This window comes from Micropterus dolomieu, linkage group LG05 (assembly GCF_021292245.1).
Source record: "Micropterus dolomieu isolate WLL.071019.BEF.003 ecotype Adirondacks linkage group LG05, ASM2129224v1, whole genome shotgun sequence".
Classification (NCBI taxonomy): domain Eukaryota; kingdom Metazoa; phylum Chordata; class Actinopteri; order Centrarchiformes; family Centrarchidae; genus Micropterus; species Micropterus dolomieu.
In genome coordinates, this window is record NC_060154.1 from 26,354,249 (window position 1) to 26,378,059 (window position 23,811).

At 40.9% G+C, this 23,811-nt stretch overlaps 3 protein-coding genes across 5 annotated transcripts in view; all 3 read left to right on the plus strand.

Annotated features, from left to right (window-relative positions):
• The window catches only part of LOC123971410 (cytoplasmic FMR1-interacting protein 1 homolog), a 1,205,200-nt gene that overhangs the window by 1,141,206 nt on the left and 40,183 nt on the right, over positions 1 to 23,811 (plus strand). The gene's annotated exons all lie outside the window — the stretch shown is intronic.
• Positions 1,576 to 11,738, plus strand: tomm70a (translocase of outer mitochondrial membrane 70 homolog A (S. cerevisiae)). The gene is made up of 12 exons (XM_046050262.1): positions 1,576 to 1,883; positions 3,259 to 3,432; positions 5,840 to 5,966; positions 6,065 to 6,174; positions 6,267 to 6,415; positions 8,439 to 8,646; positions 8,883 to 9,017; positions 9,142 to 9,249; positions 9,372 to 9,488; positions 9,602 to 9,699; positions 9,787 to 9,909; positions 10,027 to 11,738. The coding sequence occupies exons 1-12, from the start codon at positions 1,650 to 1,652 to the stop codon at positions 10,178 to 10,180; spliced, it is 1,737 nt and encodes a 578-aa protein (XP_045906218.1). The 5' UTR covers positions 1,576 to 1,649; the 3' UTR covers positions 10,181 to 11,738.
• tbc1d23 (TBC1 domain family, member 23) lies at positions 12,550 to 23,639 on the plus strand. 3 transcript variants are annotated; one of them, XM_046050246.1, is made up of 19 exons: positions 12,550 to 12,693; positions 13,856 to 13,964; positions 14,628 to 14,733; positions 15,798 to 16,002; positions 16,111 to 16,234; positions 16,347 to 16,471; positions 16,560 to 16,606; positions 16,677 to 16,780; positions 16,915 to 17,037; positions 17,158 to 17,250; positions 17,342 to 17,512; positions 17,667 to 17,709; positions 18,535 to 18,641; positions 18,804 to 18,946; positions 19,355 to 19,399; positions 20,184 to 20,272; positions 20,364 to 20,499; positions 20,729 to 20,923; positions 21,637 to 23,639. In XM_046050246.1, the coding sequence occupies exons 1-19, from the start codon at positions 12,656 to 12,658 to the stop codon at positions 21,719 to 21,721; spliced, it is 2,088 nt and encodes a 695-aa protein (XP_045906202.1). In that variant the 5' UTR covers positions 12,550 to 12,655; the 3' UTR covers positions 21,722 to 23,639. The 3 variants fall into 3 exon arrangements, with proteins under 3 accessions (XP_045906202.1, XP_045906204.1, XP_045906203.1); XM_046050247.1 differs by lacking the exon at positions 12,550 to 12,693 and adding an exon at positions 13,597 to 13,749; XM_046050248.1 differs by lacking the exon at positions 19,355 to 19,399 and having other exon boundaries at positions 12,551 to 12,693.

Below are 23,811 nucleotides of genomic sequence, written 5' to 3' on the forward strand. Positions count from 1 at the left end.
CTGTGCTAACAAGAGCAGGCACCTTTTACAAGAATAACACACAGAGTCAGGAATAAAAGATCAGACAACCTTATTGTGACCTCTGTCAGTAGCCCTTTTATCCTTTCCACAGCAACAATATCTGCTGGGTCACTGAAGAGAGACACAACACACATAATATACAGTACAAGTTTAATCACGTGTTGTAGTTTATTGGCAAAATTGATTTTATGGCTTTTCAAAACAAGCTACTGTGTCATGTTGAATGGATTACTTTGAGGGCATAACATGTTTTAAGCAACGCAACCAAGACAGATCAAAGTGTACACTATTATTTTAATATATTTTATTCATTCTTTAGTAATTATAAAGGAAAAAACTGTTGTTAGTGTTTATTGAGTACAGAAAAGTTAGTTAGTTTAATTTGATACCACAAAATGAAATGATTTGTACCCGACTGTGTGAATAGGTTACTTGTCAATCATTGAACTATAGAACATCTCATGATGGAAGAGTTGTCCAATCAAAGGTCTGTTTTGCTGCAAGGACAGGGCTCTTCGTTACACAGGGATTCCTCTAACCAGCTAAATACAGTTGACTTTGAAAACTGTTTAGTGCTGGTCACTGTTTGAGGACAGATGGCCTTGGGCGCAAATTGAGTAGTCAGGCTCCAGCACCGTCCAGACAGACCAACACAAAGCTCTGAAATGGGACAGAGTGGAGACTGAACTGGGAAAAGACACAAACAACAAGCAAACTCACATGATAAGAAATGGTGTTGGGGCTGAAAAACATCTGCAATTTGAAAAGAAAGTAGCCTTCACTATTGAAACTAATTAGACTAAATTGCTGAGCTGTCTTTTTAAGACAGCCATAAGCATTTTCCACTGTGTCTGTTAATGTCACTGTGGCTTTCATAGAGCATGTGTTTGGGTTCTTGGTGTTACAAAGGGACAGAACATCAAGTTGACAAATTGACAACACGCTTTAGTGGCTACCAGACAGAACGGATCAACTACCGGGACTGGAGAGGACACAACGTGATGGGAGACTACTGGCTTTTACATCAAGTGTTCTACTACTAAACATCCAATAGGTGGTACTATAATACCACCCATAACAGCATGTTTAATTCAAGTGGTTATTTCTGTACAGTGCAAGAGTGGGAGACAGTCAGCTGCACTGCTGCTTGGTTGCTGTAGACAAATAATACTTTGTTAATCCAGGAAAATCAGGTGAAAACTTGCAAACCTGAACATATGTATATATACACTGTATACTTGCAAATCCTCCATTAGGTAAAAGGCCCCTATAAGTCCCTTATAATTTCAACTGACATTGTACATGGTCCACATGGACAGGACAGGCCTACTTGTTTCTTTGTAGGCCATATTCATTCTATAACTTGGACCACTCATCATATGGACGGACATATATATATATATATATATATATATATATATATATATATATATAAATATATAAGGCAGTTTGGACTACAAAATGTCACTGGCGTACTACAACTACAGGCAGCCCCGTGGCTTGTCCGCCAGCATCCCATGATCCCTCGCTGTGTCTATGACCTCGCAGAGCACAGGAAGAAGAAGCGGCGGTCGCTCACGCTGTCTGTTGGTGGTACTGGCTAGCTAACTACTGCTCGTTTGTGGATCATGGCTGCTTCAAAGCCAGTCGAGCCGCAGTCCGGGACTGGACTACCCCGCTGGCAGCTGGCCCTGATAGTCGGGACTCCTATAGTGCTGGGAGTAGGGGCGTTTTACCTCTGGAATCGCAGCAGGACGAAGGAAAGGAAAGGGACCGGGGAGCGGAAAACACCAGAAGGCAGCGCAAGCCCCGTGCAGGGCCAAGACGGCGCAACACGAGCCAACCGAGAGCAGGAGAATATGGTACCGTTACCTGAAGACTCCTCTGTCCTATGTTAATGTTACACTCCCATATTAGTATAGTTTGCACTAGTGCAGCGCGTACAGCTTCCCGACTACACGTGCCATTACCGTTAAAGTACAGTCAAGGACACCTAACGTTGCTGTCAGTGACAGCTACCTTCACGAGAGCAAGGCCGAGAGCAGCCGGTTCATCGGTTGTGGATTAGCCAACATTAATTGCTAGCTAGGCTGCCTCGTAGGCTAACGTTAGATAGATATATACTTTATTTATCCCGAGGGAAATTCAAGTAAATCAGTTTATCAGGGTAAGTCAGCTTAGCTAGGTTAACCAGCCGGCAATAAGTGTCCAACATTTCACACCTGTAAAGGAAGTATGTTCGACATAAATGCAAAAGTGCGGCTGGTAACCTGTGTGCTGAAATGCATGTGGGAACAATATGACGGGAGTCTTTTAACTGCTTGTAATGTTTTGGGGCATACTAGCTAACCTTACTTTCTCGAGTGGGGCAGGGATGACCGTAATTTGAATGAGTCTGTTGTAGGCAGAGGCAGTGTTATTAGATAACTTAGTATAACAGGCTGTCGGTCGCTGTCACCTCATTTACTTGTATCACACATGGATAACGAGCAATAACGTTAGTATTACTTGTTCATTAAACATTACAGGCCTGCACCAAGAATGCACCTTTTTGTAGAGCGACTGCGCTGTCTGCCAAAATGTTTTATTTTGAACTAAAGACATAACGTACATTTTACCCAGCCTCAATAAAGTGGCAGTGCTTCTCACATGTATATTGTCAGTGAGAGGTGTCTTTGGGTGTGGCATGTTTGTGTCTAAACGTTTTGAATTCCTCCTGCATTCATTGTGGAAAAAAGACCCTGTTTGCATTGTGTAAACAGGATATAACAATTTTTAAGGCAAAAAGAGCATGATCTACAGCTGTGGGTCCTGTGAGCCAAACAGACATTTGCAATTGTTCCAAGTTTGTATGTTGTTGCAGTGAGTGGTCATGCCAATGTAATAGTCTTCCTTATCCACCACTGGAAACATTTATCTCAGGAAAGCTAAACTTGGATTTGGAGTTTATGCACATCTGTGACTGTTTATCATTACAGTTATTCTCCTGAAATCTGTTTGTCTGTAGGCATAGTTGTTTTAAGAAATGGTTTCTTAGCAGTAAGTTAGTTTGACAGCATTCAATCCTTGGCACATGCGTGCAGTTCACTTGCACAGCCTTTTGCAGTGTAAGGTGATAAGGGATACCTTATTCTGAAGTAAAACAGTCTTTAGGCTCTTCAATTCTTAAACCAGTCAACTGAGTGACATGGGAGACCATTTAATCAATAAATGTTGCCTTTTCTCTCTCTCATTTAGAGCCCTTTGGATCGGGCACAAGCAGCAAAGAACAAGGGTAACAAGTACTTCAAGGCCGGAAAGTATGAGAACGCCATTCAGTGCTACACAGAAGCCATTGCTCTCTGCCCCACAGAGCAAAAGACTGACTTGTCAACATTTTACCAGAACAGAGCTGCAGCCTACGAACAGCAGGTTGGTACCACCCTCTTTTAATCTGTGCAGAGATTGGTAACATGAAAGACCCACCTGGTGTGTAACAATATAAAATATACAAATAACTTTGGCAATGTAAATGTCTGTGTCCCATGCCATTGAATTATTATTACGACCCTCGCTGTAATGAGTGATTTGATAATTGGTTCTTGGATGAAATTATACAACATTGTAGCCACAGAGTATCCTTGCATGTGTCTTGTATATGACACAGACACTTTGTCCCTTTTCTAAATGTCCCCAGAGATATTAATGGGGTTTAGGTGCTTGTAGATGGAAAGCCATTTAGGTCAATGCTCTTCATTGAACTTAAAATATGCCGCAAATGGCTTCAGTGGAGCGTCCTCCTTCTCCTCCTTCTTTAGATGGCATGCCTCTGGAGAAAACAGTGGTTACTCCTCTTTGGTGAATGTGAAGCAGATTCTGTGCAAATCGCCAACATTTACTCTTTCCACCCATGTGTTTGACTGAAGGGTTACCTGACAGAACCTCACAAGGTCTTCTGCTCACATAAGCTCTCCAACTAAAAGCTTTGAAACTTTGATTAATGCTGGTGGTGTTTTAGCCATAGACTTGTTTTGTCATTGAAGAAATGCTTTATGTTCTTCTCCCTTTTAGGCTGCAGTTGGCCAGGTGTGTTTTCAAGTCATAATGAGTAGGATTTCCCTAAAAAACAATGTATAGACTCATACAAACAAAATCCCTCTCAGTCATCACTTACGACCCACTAGAAGTGTGTGACGGTGTCTGTATCTCGCAGACATTTCTGAGCATTAACCTTTAGACAGTGCGCAGGGTGTGTGGCCCCCAGCCAATAACAGTGCGCAGAGTGTGAGGTCTGGGGTCTCATTTATAAAACTGTGCGTAGAATCCTCACTAAAAGTAAAGTAAAGCAAGTTCTCTTTATAAATCACTATCAACTTGAAATGTGGCGCATGTGAGGGAGCTCCAAACGCCCATAGTTGCCTACAAATGGTCAGTGAAACACCCCTCATTAATATTAATACGTACTGACTGCATGAAGAAAAGGATGGCAAATTCTGACAGAAAAGCTACAAAACAAAATTTAACTTAGTGTGACACTGACGTTCCTTTTGGTGAAGCTGAAGCTGTTCGGTGGTATTCCACTGGTGTTTAAACATTTATTTAGGCTACACAAACAGTCCACTCACTTAACGAGGCTGCTGATGAGTTAAAAGAAATATGACACACATTGCAAGATTTCTTTAATAAAATAGTGTTATATTTTCCATAATTTGTTTTTACAAGCAGCGCATCACATCCACACGCTGGCGCACAGCGTTTGGCTCAATAAGTCCGTTACATGTGATAACGATACATAAAACTATGCCCTCGTATTTGCTCATCTGACTCAATGAAAACTGCATCAATTTAAATGTAATTTGTCTTCTTGTTCACCTTATTTATGAGAATAAGTTGCACTGCATGCAAGTATTAATTAATATGATTCAACTGTACAAATATTTGAGGCGTTCTTTTGCAGTAACTTATCTCTGTGTTTATTATCGTAAATCTGGTTACTGGTTACTCTGCACGCTGGAAATGATTTTAATCTTTGCCCATATCAAGGAAAATGAATCAAACAAGTTTATTTGTTTCTTTTTTTAATTCAGAAAGGCTTTAAGCCTGCAATACTCAGAGGTAATATTTCACTTTATTTTACACAGTAGTAGGCCTATTCATTTCAAACAGTTTCATCCTTCTGCCATGTGAGTCGCCGTTTCTCTTTTCTCCTCTTTATGTGTGTACGTATGGTTCAGAGTTTACTTACAGGACAGCACATTTACCCATCAAATTAGTTTTTTATAGATCACAACCTTTGCTTGGGAAGTGGTGTATGCACATTTCCAGCCTTGTTTTGTACATACGCACCATTTATAAATGAGACCCCTGAATTATATAAAAACGTAGCGACCAGGTTACAATGTTGTCTCCATCTCTTTGCTCTGCTCTCTCTGTGCCATGGATGTATAAAGGCTCCTTCCCACAGGGTTGTATGGCTGTTTTTATTTGTGCTTTTGAACGTAGCCGCCTGTGAAAGGATCAGAAGAATTTTTTTATTTCTCTGATTAACTGCTTTGTTCTCGCTAAGGCCTCTCCCTCTCTTCCTTCACACTCTAGCTCACTCGACTACCTCGGCTGGCTCTCTCTCTGTTTCTTCTCATTCTGCCTTTTAAAGATTAGTTTTATGTTTTGTCAGACATCATTGACAAATAGATCACTTGGGTCCACTTCAAAACATACAGGCCTGTGTCTCCATTGTACCTGTAAGCCTTCTCTGGGTATTGGGCAGACCCTATGGACCCCTGAATATTCAGATGTAGACATGTTTTTGAAGATAACCAGCCTTTAACTATTATTTCAGATGAAATGGACAGAAGTGGTACAAGACTGCTCTCAGGCCGTGGAACTGAATCCACGCTATGTCAAGGCTCTGTTCAGGAGGGCTAAAGCTCTGGAAAAACTAGACAACAAGAAGGAGTGCCTAGAGGGTGAGATACTCTTTTCCCTTCTAAAAACTGTACAAGTGGAACTTAAAATGTGTGACACTTTTATTTACAGCTGGTTTTGTTCTCTGTGTGTCCTCCAGATGTCACAGCGGTGTGTATTCTTGAGGCTTTCCAGAACCAACAGAGCATGCTGCTAGCAGACAAGGTGCTGAAGCAGCTGGGAAAAGAGAAGGCCAAAGAGAAATACAAGGTATTTGTCCACTTTTAGAGAGTTTTGTTTCAATTTAATTTCTCTGAATTGTCAAATTAAACTATCTTTATTTTTGAATCTCTCTTCTGTAGAACCGTGAACCGATGATGCCTTCTCCTCAGTTCATCAAATCCTACTTTAGCTCATTCACTGATGACATAATCTCGCAGCCTCTGCAGAAGGGGGAGAAGAAAGACGAAGACAAGGACAAGGAGGGCGAGGCAGCGGAGGTCACTGGGAGGTCAGTGGGAGCCCAGTATCAACTTACTTTGTGCACTCAGGTTTTACTAGGAGCGACAGAGGAGCTGCTGGCATTGTTCAGAGGGATCTTTGCCCCTGTGTTGACTTGATTTGTTCATTGTGCAACTTTGTGTTGTAGAATGAATAAATGTACCTTGAACATTGACAAGTTTTAACATTCATGTGGCCTTTGCACTTTCACTTCCTGACAAGCAGGACAGTGGCTGTCAAATGCTGAACTGAAAGTAAGCTTAATGGTAGAAAAAATGTGTGTGTGTCATATACTGTAGAAGAAGAAAAAATTAGGGCTGAACGATTGTGGAAAATCTATTTTCTTACCAATATTGCGATTTAATATGCGAATAATTTTTAAGCTCTTTATCTTCGATATTATTCAAAACTGAGAAGCAGTAAATCAGTGTAAAGTATGACCAACACAGTATTAGATAGATTAAACATTCATTGTTCTTTTTTGTGGGTCAGGCCTGTGTTATGATGAAATTAGGTGATGCATGAATTATTATGAGCAATGGTGGAGAAGAATTATCAAATTATAATAATATGAGAAAGATAATTTGAGAGTCAAGTCATGGCATTAAATAATATCATACTGTATAATATCAGGTCGGCCTACCAACAGACGCCTCTTGTGTTTAATAGACAAGCTTAGAAATTCTCCGACAACACCGGAGTTCCCCCGCAGCATCCGATGATAGAAAGCAGCGCACTGGCTGTAACTCGGGACAGACTGGGCCTCTTTCGGACATGTGAGTTTGGTTTGAAACGCCATTTCACAGATATTTTCTGAGCTGACTGCTGGCTGTGTGTGTGACACAGGCACTGATCACCACAATTCGCTTACTTTACTACACGTGCATTTTACCCACCACCACGTGACCCGCGGTGGCGGTGCTACTTTCATTCCCTGTGTGACACTAAAATGTCTGTAGTGTCAGCTTCTGTCAAGCTTAAGGCCATTGTACAACAACAAGTCAAGGTACAGCGTAACGTGCGAAATTGATGCTTCCTCTGCAGTAGGGATGAAACGGGATGAAAATTTCATTTCACGATTATAGTGACCAAATTTATCACGGTTATCAGTATTATCATGGTATTGTAAAAATGTGCCGAAAAATATTAAAGAGGTGGTATTATGCTTTTTGGCTTTTCCCCCCTCTTTATTGAGTTATGTATCTTTTTTTTCTGCATGTAATAGGTTTGCAAAGTGAAAAAGCCTAAAGTCCAGCCCAAAGGGAGTTCCCATCTCCCACAGAAAACTCTGCTCTGAACCGCTTGAAAACAGCTTGTTTGTAGTCCAGCCCTTCACTTCCTTTACTTGTGACATCACAATGAAAACACATCATAAAGCTTGCCAAGCGGCTACTGGAGTCAGGCACTCCTTCAAACCAAGCTAGTCTGAGCGGAGGCCCTTCGGCCCCACTCAACTTTGTTTGATTTTGCATTAAAACTACAAATACAATTGCCATTTTGTTTGCATAAAAAATAAATTAACCGCAAACACATTTTGTAAACACATGAAAATCATCAGTGTGCATTTAAGATTTTATATTATATAGGTAATACAATGATCCTGTGGACAATTACATGAAAACAAGTCAGGTCTTTAGAAGACAGTGATGGTAACTGCAATGAGCCCAAAAACTGACATAAATACAGAGCAGTCAGTAGCGTTTCTGGAAATGCAGATTAGCGCGGTTAACCATACCCAGATATCGTATTTAAAATGTGTACAGTAATAATCGTCGAGAATTTTACCATGGTTTACCGTTAAACCGGTAATCGTTTCATCCCTACTTTGCAGACTGCTTTACTCATGGGTATCATGTGACCAGAGTGTAATCGCAGCCTTGGCAATTAGAAAATCTCGTTTTATCACATCGTGATAATATCGCAAATGCAATTAATCGTTCAGCCCTATTAAGCATAGAAAGTTAGTGCAAGAGAAACAGCGGCTCCTCCTTAGATCAACACTTCTCCTCATCTCCATCATACACCTCCTTTAGCTCTGGCTACCTGAAGGCAAAGCAGTACATGGAGGAGGAGAACTATGACAAAATCATCAGTGAATGCACCAAGGAGGTCGAGTCAGGCGGCCGATACACTGCAGAGGCCCTCCTGCTGCGTGCCACTTTCTACCTGCTGATAGGTAACGCTACTGCTGCTCAACCTGATTTGGACCGGGTGATCAACATGCAAGACGCCAATGTGAAGGTACCAGATGTTTCTTTTATAAAGTCTGTTGTTAGTTGAGAATATCCAGGCAATTTCACTACTGGGATAGTGGATTAGTAAGATTACTGATCCTGAATCAAACCAATATGTGGATGATGCATTGTCCAGCGCAAACACTGAACCAATCTTGACTTCAATGCAAGCCTCTTTCACACTGTTTATTAGAAAGCTCCAACATGACAGGTTGTCTCTGTACCATCGTCTAATTTTTACAGCTACGAGCCAATGCTTTGATCAAGCGTGGAAGCATGTACATGCAGCAGCAGCAGCCTATGCTCTCTACACAAGATTTCAACATGGCAGCCGAGATTGACACACGCAACCCAGATGTCTATCACCACAGGGGTCAGGTAGGAATGTGGTTGAATTGGTTTCTTCAACATCAGTTTGATGATTGCTTGGCTGTCAGTTGAAGACAATGTTGGACACACATTGTGATGCCTCGTCATAAGTTTGCTCTTGGTTTCCTTTCAGCTGAAAATCCTGTTGGACCAGGTGGACGAGGCAGTGGGAGACTTTGATGAGTGCATCCTCCTCAGACCTGACTCTGCTCTGGCCCAGGCACAGAAATGCTTTGCTCTTGTAAGTAATCAACTAAAGATAATTGGATCTATCTGATAAATAAACAGAATTTTTATTTTAATTGGTCCTGCTGCCCACAGCATTATCAGCTGTTGAGTTTCCTTTGTGTCTTTTTCTTTCAGTACAGACAAGCATATACTGGAAACAACCCGTCACAAGTACAGACAGCCATGGACGGCTTTGAGGACGTTATCAGAAGGTTCCCCAAGTGTGCAGAGGGCTACGCTCTTTATGCTCAGGTACAGAATCAGAAGCCAGATTTTATATTTACACATCAGTGGGTGCTTTAGTACTCATTTGCTATAGGCCTTGTTGATGTGTTCAACACGTTCAAAATAACTGGATTTTTCAGGCTTTGACTGATCAGCAGCAGTTTGGAAAAGCAGACGAGATGTATGACAAGTGTATTGAACTGGAACCAGACAATGCTACTACATATGTCCACAAGGGGTAGGCATTTTTTCTCTGTGTAGGCATATTGTTAAATTAACATGTGTAAATTAGTCATCTGGTGTTAAATGTTCAATATATGTCCAGTTTGTTACAGCTTCAATGGAAACAAGACCTTGACCTGGGTCTAGATCTCATCAGTAAGGCCATTGAAATTGACAACAAATGTGACTTTGCCTATGAAACAATGGGAACCATTGAAGTTCAAAGGTGAGTTTAACAATTTGACTTAATCCACACATTATAGGACTTGCAGGGAAGGTTAAAATCAATAGCATTATTGGACTTCTTGAAGTGCTTGGAATAACCAGAGAACTTTCCTTTCAGGGGCAATCTGGACAAGGCAATAGAAATGTTCAACAAGGCCATTAACCTAGCCAAGTCAGAGATGGAGATGGCCCACTTGTACTCATTATGTGACGCAGCATACGCCCAGACAGAAGTGGCAAGGAAATACGGGCTGAAACCTCCGACACTGTAACTTCTCCGCCAATTGATCGCCAATCTTTTCATTGCTCAACCTAAATGTGTTAAAAGTGCAACTGTCTGACTTAACTTTGATTTATAAAAAGAAAAAAAAGAATGCGTACTGGATGATATGAGAAAGAGGGGGGTGAAAAAAGGAAGAGCCCTGAAATGATATACCAGGTGGACATCACATTAAAAGGGTTTTGTTATCGCGGAAAGAAGGATTTCTATTCACAATCGAGCCGAGTCTGTGATCCAGGCCTCTTGTTGACTCGGTGGTTGCAAGAGTATGAAGTTGGATAGGGGGTCTTATCCAGTGCAGCCCTTTGATTACACTTAATTCAACCAAAACATCATCGTGAAACCTTTTTGTTTCTCAGAATAAAGAGAGAGATTGTGTCATCTAGAGAGAAAAACATACATGGATGGCCATGTATGCCTGTCTGAATTAATAGTAACTATGTACAATGTAAGAGAATTGAAATGTGCGCAGTCTGTTGAACCAATTACTGACTTAAAGGCTTTTGTGACAGTTTTAAATCTACAGAAAATACTGTGAGAGCTTTATGTAGTTCTAATGGACTGTTCACTTGTTAATATATGCTGATCTAAAGTGGTTTTGTCCAGTTACTTTCATATTGTAACATACATTATCGGTTCCGAATGCAAGATTAAAATTGTAGTTACATGTGTAATGTCTGTGTTTGTAATGCTGGAATTGATCCCATGGACTCGGTGCAACAGAGGTTAGTTTAGCATCTGAAGTGTATTTTTTTTTTTATGGGATTGCCTGTTGTTTTTTTTTTATATACTTATTGCAGCATGTTCACTTTATAAATGTAAATGCAATGCTTGTGCTGTCTTGAACACTAGGAAAACCCCAACTATAAGAGGCTTTGGGCAAAACACTTTAGATTAGAAAGACTTAACCAACTTTATATCTTTAGTTTTTTGAGAACGTTATTTTTGAATTGCCTCTAGTGTCAGAAGATGTCACAAGGGATTGGATAAGTGGTTTTTCCTAGCTCACTTTATTGAGAGAAACATGATTTATTTTCTATTTTATTGTAAAATTTTTCTTTTTCATGCTACATTTGGTCTTATCTTTTGACAGAGTAACACCAAGACTGGTTTCATTTTTTCTCTCCTTTTCAAAATATATTCTCACAACCCAAGCCTTATTGTTTCTAACCCACATGCAAGCCCGAGAATCTCTTGGTACAGTGTGTGATTTGGTTCTCAAGTAGCATCCATACTTACTTAAAATAAGGATAAAATTAGGCGCCACTGCCGAATGTCAAATTTGAGAAAACCAAATTCAAATATTTTGTGTTGTGACATTCATTCATCTAGCAGCAGTAACGGCTACATTTTATTAAATGGGGTAATACCAAGGAACCAAATTATGCATTCCAGCTACAGCTCATCAAAAGTCATCTTTCTTAAACTTACACAGTCAAACAGAGTTAACCCTGGCTGTTTGATAGAAATTACACATTATTCATCCATGATATGTAGTGACCAAAGTGAAAGAGAATGAATCCTAATAAAGTTATAATTCCTGGAATGAATTTCACCTTTGCAAGTTTCTTTTAGTGTGCACAACCTTATGTTCTGCATCTTAATTTGAACACACTGACAATTCTGTCCCCACAGGCTCACATCTTGTTAATGTTGAGCAATCAGACCAGTTTTATACATGCTAACCTGTTCCAGCCTTAGGAAAGCAAATGAACAGCAGCAGTTCAGACTTATATGTAGACATGCTGCCAACAACGAGAGTTCCAACTTACGATTTTTATCCATATATATTTTGCTTTTTGTGTGTTTGAGGCTTTATACATGTACTTGTCTGGTAGATAAAATGAAATCATAAAACTGAACCATCACAGTGTATACACAACATTGAAACAGCTATACAGTTTAGCTTTATATTAGTCTCTCATGTCGTTTTTGACAAGTAAACCTATGTGTAATATAATAAAAGTACTTTTGACATGTTACAGTAGTAAAAGCACAGGTGTGACTAATAAAACAGCCTGTTTTTTCATATGATGACAAGTCAAAATTGCCCAATTAACTGTAAAAGATTTCAACAACACCCAGACCACTAAGTCAGCATAAGTTGCTACTGGCTTCTTTTGGCCTCTGCATCCCAAAACCAAAAGTTAAAAAAGTAATCACATTGCCTGTAGGAGACTGTTGGTGTTGATAAGAGTAGAGTGTGATGACAACAATGGTTGGTATGAACAGTCTCCGTCTTAATCCCATCAGCATCTACGGGCTCATTAAAAGATTTTAGCCTTTTTGACCGTAACATCCGTTTATTTCATCATATGTGTTATAACTACAACTTGCAACAAATATCACTCTAATCTTTGAAAAATGACACTCACCGGACAATAGCGGTTACTGATGAATCAATGGCACCGCCGCGCGACACATCGAACGTGTTGACGGCATTTGACGTGTCTCCGTCAACACAACAATGGCGGACACCGTGGAGGAAGCTCTTCACAGCAGCTGGTGAGACAATTAGTTATCGGACTAACATTATAAGAGATGTTTATTTAACTGTCAAACAATCGTGTCGGCTTCATCTGACAGGATGTGATGTTTAGTAACTAAAGATGAGTTGACATTATTAATCTGTTCTGCTGACGATGGATGCTGGTCTGAAACCAGTTCGTTACCGTTAGTGCTCGGCGGCTAGCCAGCTAATGTCAATTAACGTTAGCCAAGTCGGTTCGGATAAATGAGCAGATCAGTCAGTAAGACGGACACAAATTACTGAAACGATTTTGAGAAAGATCCATCAACGTATTTATATTTCCATCACTTTCTTTCTCGCATGGGCAAGTTGATAGGCAAAGCTTGTTAGCCAGTATGCTAACAAAAGCTAGCTATAGCCGGTGTCTGTCGAGTTGTGCTTCCCTTTAAACAGAAGCTTAATGCTAGACCTAGCTCCAGTTTGTCCCTCTCATGTAATATGACAAACTCAAATATTACCTTATTAACGTTACATGATTAAAGTAATCGTGAAGTTGTCAGTCAAGTGATGTTATTGGTCTTGCTAGGACTGGGCTGGGCGATCTGAAGATGAGTAACTATCATCATAAAAAGATTCCCATATCTTTATGTGTCGTGATCTCTGCCTGGAGTGAAGGATCACCTGTTAAATGGTCCAGCTGATGTTAAAAACATTTCACTGGATAATACTGAAAAAAATAAGCGAAATGATCGACTCCCAGTCTTAAAAGTAATTTATTTGCAGTGGGAATTTATATGATGTAATGTGATGTAACTAATTATTACTGATTAAATTAATTTACCACTATCAATACAGTTTTTGTTTATAAAATGTAAAACGGGTGTACAAGTGCTTTCGCCAGGGACCAAAGGGATGGCAGAGAGGTGACTCAAATTATTGATGTTAATTCATTCTTTAAGCCACTCATCGTGTCAGCACAGCAAAATAAGTTATTACAGGGAGGGGTGATGATTCATAAACATTCATACATTGGCCGGCAATTTTCTGCAATGACTTAACAACATTGTGTGAACTATTAATACATGTCACATGTAAGAAATCTTATCTTTGTTATATAGTAAACATTAACTTTTATGAGCATTTATACTGGTTAATCTGTTAACTTGTATTTTATTTCCACTGTGTGTGCTTCTTCAGGGACCAGGATCTAGCTGAGGCGCTGGACTCTGGCTCTGACATGGAGATGGAGAGAGGCATCGTCCAGGTCCAGGAGCATTCGGCTCAACACAGGGCCAAGATGTGGAAGGTGAGATTGACAGCTGATGACAGGAGTCAGTCCACACATGCGAAAATTAACTGCCTATTAAAAAAAGCAGTTTTGATTTATAACCTGTTAATGAGGTTTAAAACATTTCATTTTAAAAGTTAATTATTAGCAATGTACAAGATATTGTTTATGTGCCTGAGGTCATTAATGATTCTATTATTAGAGTACACATTCGACAAAGGCAGGAATTACTCTCATCAGACACAAGTCAACAGACTGGAAAGACAGGCTATCACTTCTTTATGACACACCAACAGTTATAGCTTCAGTTCTGTTTAAAGCCACATACCTACAACATATTTTTAATTATGTGGATCAGCTTTTTCCCTTTAGACTATGCAACATAGGATTCATGGAGCAGTCATGCTCGATAGATTTGTTAAATTGTATGAGATAAATAGACACAGGGATACATTTTAAAGGAAAATACTAGGCAGCAAAAACAATTCTTAGATAGTCTTTATCATCCTGTAATATCACAAGTTAATGATGTGGAGCCATACAGCTACATCTCTGTAGATTAGTTGTTTATTAGTGGAGCTGCAGTTGAGTCATTGATTGCAGATCAGTCTCTGTCTTTGTCATGTGTTTATCAATCGGTAGTTGCATGTTTAACAGTGATTCCCCGTTTTGTGATGGCAGATTGCTCTAAATGTCTCCGGAAAAGGAGACAGCCTTTCTCCCTGGGACGGCGTCCTCGATTTACCAGAACAGACCCTCATTCACAACCGCAGTGAACAGCTGATCGGTGAGTAAATTTAATGACACAATCCTGGGTTTTGGAATAAGTGAATTAAAAGAGGCAGAATAGTAATAATAATACAATAATTATTGAGCCAAGATTTTCAGGTTGTTGGATTATCAAAAGAGGATTAGTCTTGAGTGAAAACAGGCTGAAGACTACTGAAGTTTGAAAATGAAAATAATCTGTGGGGGTAGAGTTAGAGAGAAGTGAGCTTACCAGAAATCTGTAGCCCACTACTCACTTCTGCTTGAGGCCAGGGGCTATATTAGTCGCTACTAGCAAAACGCACCTCAATCTCCCACCAACTGTCAGCGATTACATTGCATTGTGGATAATGTAGGCACCAGATTTTGACAAGGAAGAAGAATGGGCTAACCCATCATGCAACAATTTGTTAACCTTTTTTTTGTTTTGTTTTGTAACCGTCGTAGGAGAGCAACATTAAATTGGTGGAGTACTCTTAATGCTACATGTAATTAATATTCCATCCACCCTTCAAACTAGTAGGCTGTCTGAGCAGAAAACATAAAAGGAACGCCACCAAACAGAAACACGAAGTATCCTTAACTTAGATACCAAAAAACACCCTCAGAAAGACTTTCCAGCACCTTTTGGCGAGTTTGTGTGCTTCTTAAGTTGAGGCAGTAGACCGGACACACACAACCTGGAAGCAGCAGGGGAGAAGAAAGACGGTTTATGTTAATTTTTGGCCTCACTCACAGCGTCTGCCAGCATCTAAAGTCGATTTCAGAGGAACAAATGACGTTTGTTAGTCTGCACTTCTGACAGGCTGACTACAAGCTCTGCTAGAGCTCCAAAATTGAAAGCCTCTTGTGAGAGTGATGCCCAGAAAAGCTAGGCATACAGAAAAAGTGCTCTTTTCATGTATTATTTAATAATAGCCTATCAGGATTGTCATAGTGATCAGGTTTCTTTGTCCTTCCTTTTGTACCTTCTACATTTCTTTGCTTCTTGTTTTTGAACACCAAATATAGATGGCTGCATTTGTACAGAATGTTTCTAGAAAAAGGGCTACTGACACTTCCTGCTTTGGTTCCCATGTTTAGACCAGCTCGGAGTATCTGAGGAAGAGAGGCGAGACATGGTGTCTGATGTTGAGTCGGTCATCACTTTTTACTGTAAGTCCCGCAACATTTCCTTCACTCCGGAGCTGAGCTGGCCACACCTGCTCAAACCACTACTGGGGCTTCAGCTTCCCCGCAGCGACCTCTACAACTGCTTCTACGCTATCATGAACAAATACATCCCCAGGTTAGCTGTCGGAGCACTGTTCTCATCAGCCTTCACGCACCTCTCACGAAAATAGGACAGGAAATGGAAACTTGAAATGTAAAGGGTGTCAAATTATGTCAATTTCAGGGACTGTGTGCCAAATGGCCGACCCTTCCACCTGTACAGACTACTGCTGCAGTACCATGAGCCAGAGCTCTGCTCCTTCTTGGACACCAAAAAGATCACACCGGACTCCTACGCCATCAACTGGGTATATGTTTCTTTCTTCACAGTCTCAGCTGACATGTTATTGCCCAACAGGTAATAGATATGTGGCCACGTCTGAACCACTGTATGTGTCTGTGTTTATGTTTCCTCCATAGCTGGGCAGTCTGTTTTCCAGCCACTGCCTTCCTGAAGTTACCCAGGCCTTGTGGGACTTCTACCTCCAGCAGGCTGACCCCTTCCTCATCTTCTTCCTCCTGCTCATCATCCTCGTCAATGCCAAGTAGGCAGCCGCTGGTTACAGAGAAACGTGACCACACCAAGGAAACTGCAACGTATATTTGACTTGTCTTTGTTTGATTAACCCTTAGAGAGGCCATCCTGACACAAGAGGGAGACAGCAAAGAGGACATCATCAGTAAGTTTGACTTGCTGGCATTTTATTTGTGGGTTTGTTCGAGATGTTAAAAAGGCTTTCTTTGTCACAGAAATGCTGGAAGTGTCTCCTTCTCACCTGGATTCCGAGGACATTGAAGATTTGTTTTCTCTGGCCCAGTATTACCAGAGCAAGACCCCTCTGTCACTCAGAAAGGTAAGAAAGGCGCCATGTACGAATAAACAGTCTTGGGCTTTGAAACGCACAGCGTGTTGCCGAGCAGACCTAAAACTGTGACAGCTGCTCATTGTTTCACGGCATTCTTGTGTTTTCTCTTTCTGCCCTGCTAGATGAACCAGAATCTGTTTGGTAGCAGCCTGGTGGCTCTGAAAGAAGAGGACACTGACCTGAGTCAAGCACTGTGTCTCCCTGTGTCTGTCCCTGAGATCCTGCAGGCCAACCAGCTGCAGCAGGTTAGTAACGCCCAATTATCTTTTAGCTGAATTCAACGAAAGAAGAAATAATTAATCTTTTGCTAGTAGAAATAAAGAGAGGAGAATGTGTAACGTGATAATAACAAATTTTACTTTCAGGATGGGGTACGATTCTTTGTGGTGGACTGTCGGCCTGCAGAGCAGTACAACTCTGGGCACCTGTCCACGGCCTTCCACCTGGACTCTGACCTGGTGAGAGCAGACAATAGTGATTCTGTGTTAAAAAAAATGGAGTATATGAATGTATATGAAGCAAAAAATGTGTTTTCCTTTCTTCTCACAGATGCTCCAGAACCCCTCTGAGTTTGCGCTCTCTGTGAAGTCCCTCTTGGAGGCTCAGAAGCAGTCTTTGGAGTCCGGCTCAATCGCCAGCGGAGAGCACCTGTGCTTCATGGGCAGTGGGAGGGAAGAGGAGGATATGTATATGAACATGGTGTTGGCCCATTTTCTGCAGGTGAGGGACATGAAAAGAGAGAGGGCAAGGTGGAAAGAAAATAATGAATTGCTCTAGAGTCATTTGCTTCATGTCAGGGAACTCTGATTGTTACATGATCTGGATTTCCCCAGTTATTTTGTTGCTTTGCTAATTAAAGTTTTTTCTGTTACAGAAAAACAAAGAATATGTCAGCATTGCCAAAGGAGGTTTCATGGGTAAGTAGGGGGAAAGTGAGAACACTGAGGAAGATGCCTAAACTATACTCTGATAAAACTCTGTACACACACAGACAGAAATATGCACATGTGTTGTGTTCTTCAGAATGATGAATCTATCGCTGGTTCTGTTCTGGTACGTTTCTAACATGTTGGAACTAAGTGTGTGTGCACAAGCCTAATTTCCACTCTCACAGTTGGCCATAAATGGAACGTAGATCCCACCTTTTATCACCCGTGTGTGTATATACACACCTCGGCCTTGTCCACCGCTCATTAGCCCTGATAATGCCATTTTACCCATAGTGCCTCATCGGTTCTCAAACAATGTCTGAGCAGCTGTCCCTTATGGCTGGGGCTTTTTACAGCACCCGTATCATTAATTCATTACTGTTTTTCTAAATCATCAACTGATATGTGTATGACGTCATCCTTTATTGAATATCATTTACTGCACTTGTATAGAAACAAACTTTAGAAAGTGCCTCACATGAAAGGATAAAGTGAAAAGAACATCAGTTAGGTCAAATAAATAAATGGAAGACATTGATAACAATTGTGCAACCAGTGTGCATTTTATTGACATTTTACTAATTTCTGTGTGGAATACAAAAAACAATCCCACAATCTGTGGAATTGCCAACCTAAACAACTTGTTTTACTAGGATTACATCTCACGTTGTGTTCTAGAAAACATGTTCACGCCTTAGGTGCACACATTCTGGCATGTGCGCATGGTTATTGCACAGACCTATCGTTTGTGTATCTGGCCCCGTTTGGATATTTGTGAGAAGTGAAAATTGACTGAGATTTGTGTGATTTCAGCCCTCCAAAAGCATCTGGTAGACATGAATATTGAGGGTCTTGACTCGTCATACGTCCACTGGATCGTCAGCACGTCAGGATCTCACAGCAGCCTCAGCTCTGCAGATGTAAGTGGCCAGAAATATATATGGGAACACACTTATGACTTTAAGAAAAACACAGAGGCATAATGCTGCCAGTTTGACTGTAGCTCCTTGTTGGACACATTTAGAATACATTTTTACTTCTTTAAACAGATTATCTGCTTTTTTTTACCCCCCCCAATGCAGGGAGAGTCCCTAAGTAGCCCTGGAGACAGCAAAGGCGTCAAGTCTTTGGTCAACAAAATGACGTTTGCTCTCAAGTCCAAGTCAGTAAACGTAAAGGAGAAGATGATCAGCTTCATTGAGAATACCTCCACCCCTGTAGAAAGGTGAGGTCCTAGTTCCTCCTCCAAATCCCTTACTAATAAACCTTGAAACCCACGCTGCAACACTCTCTTACCCCTTTTTACTAATTGTTAGGGGTGAAAATCTTAAGTTAGTTTTGGTATGATATCAGTTTGAGTTTAATATTTGCCAAGATTTCAAATGTATGATTTATCTCACAGATAAGCACAAAAAAAATCAGATTACTTTTTTCCAGAAAATAAACAAAATTCACGATCAATTCCACCAAAATTGTGCTAATGCTATTTTGTTTACATAGTTACACCTGACTGAACAGCGACTGGACTATCAAACCAGAGAACTGTGATCATCTGATGACTGTTACATTTATTTTTTGTTTTTGTTGTATTTAAATTTAAGTTCACCATACTTTGTGCCTTATCCCATGCTAGAATGTCTTTCACTCTGCCCTGGCCAGAGAAGGTGACTCCAGATCGGTAAGACCCCCCCCCCCCCCCCCCCCCCCCCCCCCCCAGCCATCGAGCTGTTTGTCACCAGCATGCCCACTGGCTGTAGACCCGCACCAATCAGTCCGCGGGATTGTAGGAGACTTGGCCTCGTGTGTCACATTAACGCATGCTTAGTGTCAGCATCTCCGCCCACGCCGCTCACTCATGGAACGACACTACAAGTTCCCCCTGCAGTTTGAGCAGGCCGTGTAGGAGATGTTTAGGATCTGTCTTCACGCTTTCACTAACAACATTCAGCACTGCTGTTTAGCTCACTCGACTTAAAGCTGCTGTGGCCTCTCAGGAAGCATCGAGTCATCTTTTTCCATCAGCAACTCACTGAGGCCGTCACATCTTTCTAGTCTGTATATCTCAGGGAGAACCTCAGCTTCACTGCTGTTTGCTTGGAGAACAGTCTGTCTTTCCATTTCATTGTTGTTCTTTTTAGATGATAGCCAGGGCTATGCAGAAACATTAATCCACGATAAAAGATCAAAACAACACTTAATTTGCTGCCTATAGCCCTCAATATCATACATGACTAATCTGTAGCTCTTCTGGACTGTAAATGTCTCATTTAACCCCTTTCTTTATATTTAACAGCATAACCTGGCAGTAGTGGGCTACGCATTTTTTTTCTGCAGCCCGGAGGTCTTCATGCCATTTCTATTTGTGTGCAGCCTTGCTGTTATGTGACTTTAAACACAGGCATTAATGGTCTTCACTTTCTTCACTCGGTGCTTGATGTTGCCCTGTTGCTTTTCATCTTTAGGCATGTGAGCAGCAGCGACCGCGTTGGCAAACCTTACCGCGGGGTGAAGCCCGTTTTCAGTATTGGTGATGAAGAGGAGTACGACACAGGTAAACTCCCACTGGATGTATCTACAGTGACATGTGGTTAAAACAAAATAGTTACCTGCATCTAATGCCACCACCCCCCTCCCCACCCCAGATGAGATCGACAGCTCGTCCATGTCAGACGACGACAGGAAGGAGATTGTCAACATTCAGACCTGGACAAACAAACCAGATGTAAAGCATCACATTCCATGTAATGAGGTGAAAGAAACGGGCCACATGTTCCCCAGGTAAGTTGTTGCCTGAATGAATTTGGTAATGTTTCTGCAAAATATTCCTCATGACACCCATCTTCCCGAGCTGATATGGGTGTGGTTTGATTGGGCACTTAGTAAGGGGAAGTTGCATTTAAACATGACTAATCCCCACTTCCTTAAACATGAATGAACAAGAGGCTTTGCAATAAATCCGGAATCCATGAATCGCAACAATGACTGTGTTATTCTGTTGGTTTTGCAGCCACTTGTTGATCACAGCGACTCACATGTACTGCCTGCGGGAGATCGCTGCAAGGAAAGGCTTTGCCTACATCCAGTCCAGACAAGCACTGAACTCTGTGGTGAAGATCACATCCAAAAAGAAGCACCCAGAACTGATTACATTCAAGTTTGGCAGCAACAACTCAGCTGGAGTGGAGATAACGGCAGTTGAGAGGTGCTCGTCTGTAGGATTACATCTCAAATTTAAAATCCTTATGATCAGAAAAAAAAAACGTATTTGGGTATAATTATAAGGCAAATTGCAGACTGAAATGTATAATGTTTGAATATGTTTAGATGAGAACGTAGATCAATTCCAATTTCATGTCTATATGCTAAATAGGAAGCTAGAGCCGGCAGGCTACTAGCCTAGCTCACATAAAGATCAGAAGGAGGGGGAAAATGGCTAGTCTGGCTCCCTCCAAAGTTGGAAAATATGCCTACCAGCACATCCTAAGCTCCCTAATTAACACAATTTATTACATTTGTTTAACTGTACACAAACTGAAATATAAAAACAACACAATTTGTAGGTTAATTGGGAGCCACATGCTGTAATAATGACTTGGTGAGCAACAGTCAGTTGTATTCCTGTCTTTGTGCTAAGCTAATGGTCTGCTGGCTAGCTAGCAAAATGTCAATATTCCTTGAACATACTGATGTTTGTTTAAATTAAATGTAGTACACATTTACCCTGGGAGATAAAGAGCACTAGGCTTAATTAGACCTTCAGTAACTGTCTTAGGATATAACAACTCATGTTTATGAAACTCTTTACTGAAGCTCGACAGAGAATATTTTCTTTTGTTGTTTGTTGGCAGTTATTTGTTAAAATTCACTATGGTTTTCTGAAAACTAACTTTTTCTTTCCCACCCTCCCCCACTCAGATATTTGATACCCAACGCAGGCGACGCCACCAAGGTCATTAAGCAGCAGATCATGAAAGTCCTAGACGCTCTGGAGAGTTCGTAAAGGGAGATGACGGGGTCGTGATGGCCAGCAGCGACACAAACTGTAAGAAGAGTCTCTGTCTGCCGAGAGTGAAACTCTCTCCCGCTCTCCCCTCGGCTGTCCTCTCCCTCCTGGACAGATCCAGTGCAGTGTTGACTGTGAAGCCCTGTGTGTCTGTGTTTGGGACGTGGGGACACACTGCTGACTGCAGGCCTGTGGGACAGGCTGGGTGTGTTGAAATACTTAGGTGCTCCGCAGTCATCTAACCGTTCTCTTACACTAAGTTCAACAATATTGGTTATACTGTACATTTTTCTTTGTTATTGACAAAACATGGGATCTTACTGCAGTGCAATTCCACTTTGGCAACGTTTCTCTGGCCTTAACGTAGCGTACTAAGCGACCTGTTCAATCAAGACTTTTTCCTTTTGACTCGAGCGTCTCAATTCCGACCCGTTTGTTTTGTAGTGAACAGTAGTGCAGCTCGGTCATGTCTATGAATTTACTTTTCAGATGTGTTGAGGGTAGATTTATTGATCATAGTTCTGGTCTGGAATTGAGTGAAGCGTGAGGCGACCAGCTCAAACATTAAGATGCACAAATCCCCCCCCCCCCCCCTCAAAAAAAGCAGTGCTGACATGTGAGGCAGATTTCCCACCGCAACAACTGTTTTTGATAACTCTTATTTTCCAACAGGCAGCCTTAAATAGAAATTATTTGAGGATGTTTATAAATAACTGAAGTGTGTATATTGTGTAAACTGCTCTATATCAGACAGACCTTTGCAATGTCCTTTTGAAAGCATATCCTGATTAGTTAGAATATGCAGTGAAAGTAAAACTGGCTTCTAAACCAGCTCACACGGTTTGAAGCTCCCCTTTCTTTCTAGAGCTATACATATGATAATGAATTAACCTCATCTCATAGCAGTGTGATGTAGCTCTCAGAAAGCATGGTTTGCAGCCCCTCTGGACTACATTAGTATTACAACAGGAGGTTCGCTGATTGCAGTTGTTAAGAGCTTGAACGCCTCAGTATTTTCCATCCCATTTAGATTCAGTATGGGAATGATTTCCCCCTAGTTCACCTTATTTAAAAATGTCCAGGTGAAATAAGTTGCTGATTATGTTAGCATCTAGCAGGCTATTATTGCAGTTGAAGCATCACCATGCTAACTTCTACCTATTTAGAAAGGAAAAGATCACTGTAACATGGACTTTGCTTTGCACTTTTAAGCACTGCTTTGAGAGGAACGAAATGATTGTAAAAAAAAAAAGGAAAAGTCATTATATATCCATTTTCAAATCTGTCTCCACTGTATTAGTCAAAACTAAGCGGCTTTAGTTTGCTTGCCACTGTTGCCTTCGGCCTCATGCCTGTGATGTGTGATATTGGCACCAGCAGTGGCAACATATCACAATATACATTGCTGCTTCTCATCTAATCTTAAACTCTGTTGCTTTCTTATTCATTTGCGTTGGAAGTCTAGCTGTGTAGGCAGCCTGGGTTTGAAGTGTCCAAAACTCTGAAGTGATGCAGCACCTTCCTGATAGCTCCAGTTGAAACGTCTGTCCAGAGAGGGTTTATCCCTTTTATCCATTATAATAATGAAATGATAAATTAAATGAGGGGAGAGCTCAAGGCATATTTAAAATATGAAAACCAAAACTTGAACTAAAGACTCATAAATCTGGTCTTTCTTCAATCTTGTCGTTCATAGCATTCCTGTGTAACCCATGCATTGTGTTGTAATTTAGTGATATTTTTTCAGTATTGACTGGAACATCCTTGAGTCTTTACATTACTCTGTAACATCACTAGCAAAGGATGTCACCACTAGTTGAAATGCAACATGTCTCAAGTGTAATTTGCACCTTACTGTACCGCTATTATTTTCTAAGCTTTTCTGTTTTTAATAAATGGAGATTATTCGACTGCATCTGTGGAAGTCATTTATATATCATGTGACTTATGGACGCTTTATAAAGTGGTTTGTGATGTTTGTAAAAAGCTACAACAGAGACCTTTTACGGAGTGAGCATATTTTTCCTCTTTGTTGGAAAGTTGCTGTTTGAACAACAGCACAAAAACAAAGAAAACTGTTTACATTG

What these genes read in the sequence shown, in the direction of transcription:
- tbc1d23 (XM_046050246.1), top strand. Translation starts at nt 12,656, where the DNA reads ATGGCGGACACCGTGGAGGAAGCTCTTCACAGCAGCTG. An exon ending in AGGCCAACCAGCTGCAGCAG is followed by an intron (nt 17,038 to 17,157) that starts GTTAGTAACGCC and finishes TTTTACTTTCAG; the next exon opens with GATGGGGTACGATTCTTTGT. An exon ending in GCAGCCTCAGCTCTGCAGAT is followed by an intron (nt 18,642 to 18,803) that starts GTAAGTGGCCAG and finishes CCCCCAATGCAG; the next exon opens with GGAGAGTCCCTAAGTAGCCC.
- tomm70a (XM_046050262.1), top strand. Translation starts at nt 1,650, where the DNA reads ATGGCTGCTTCAAAGCCAGTCGAGCCGCAGTCCGGGACTGGACTACCC. An exon ending in ACTACATATGTCCACAAGGG is followed by an intron (nt 9,700 to 9,786) that starts GTAGGCATTTTT and finishes ATATATGTCCAG; the next exon opens with TTTGTTACAGCTTCAATGGA. An exon ending in GGAACCATTGAAGTTCAAAG is followed by an intron (nt 9,910 to 10,026) that starts GTGAGTTTAACA and finishes CTTTCCTTTCAG; the next exon opens with GGGCAATCTGGACAAGGCAA.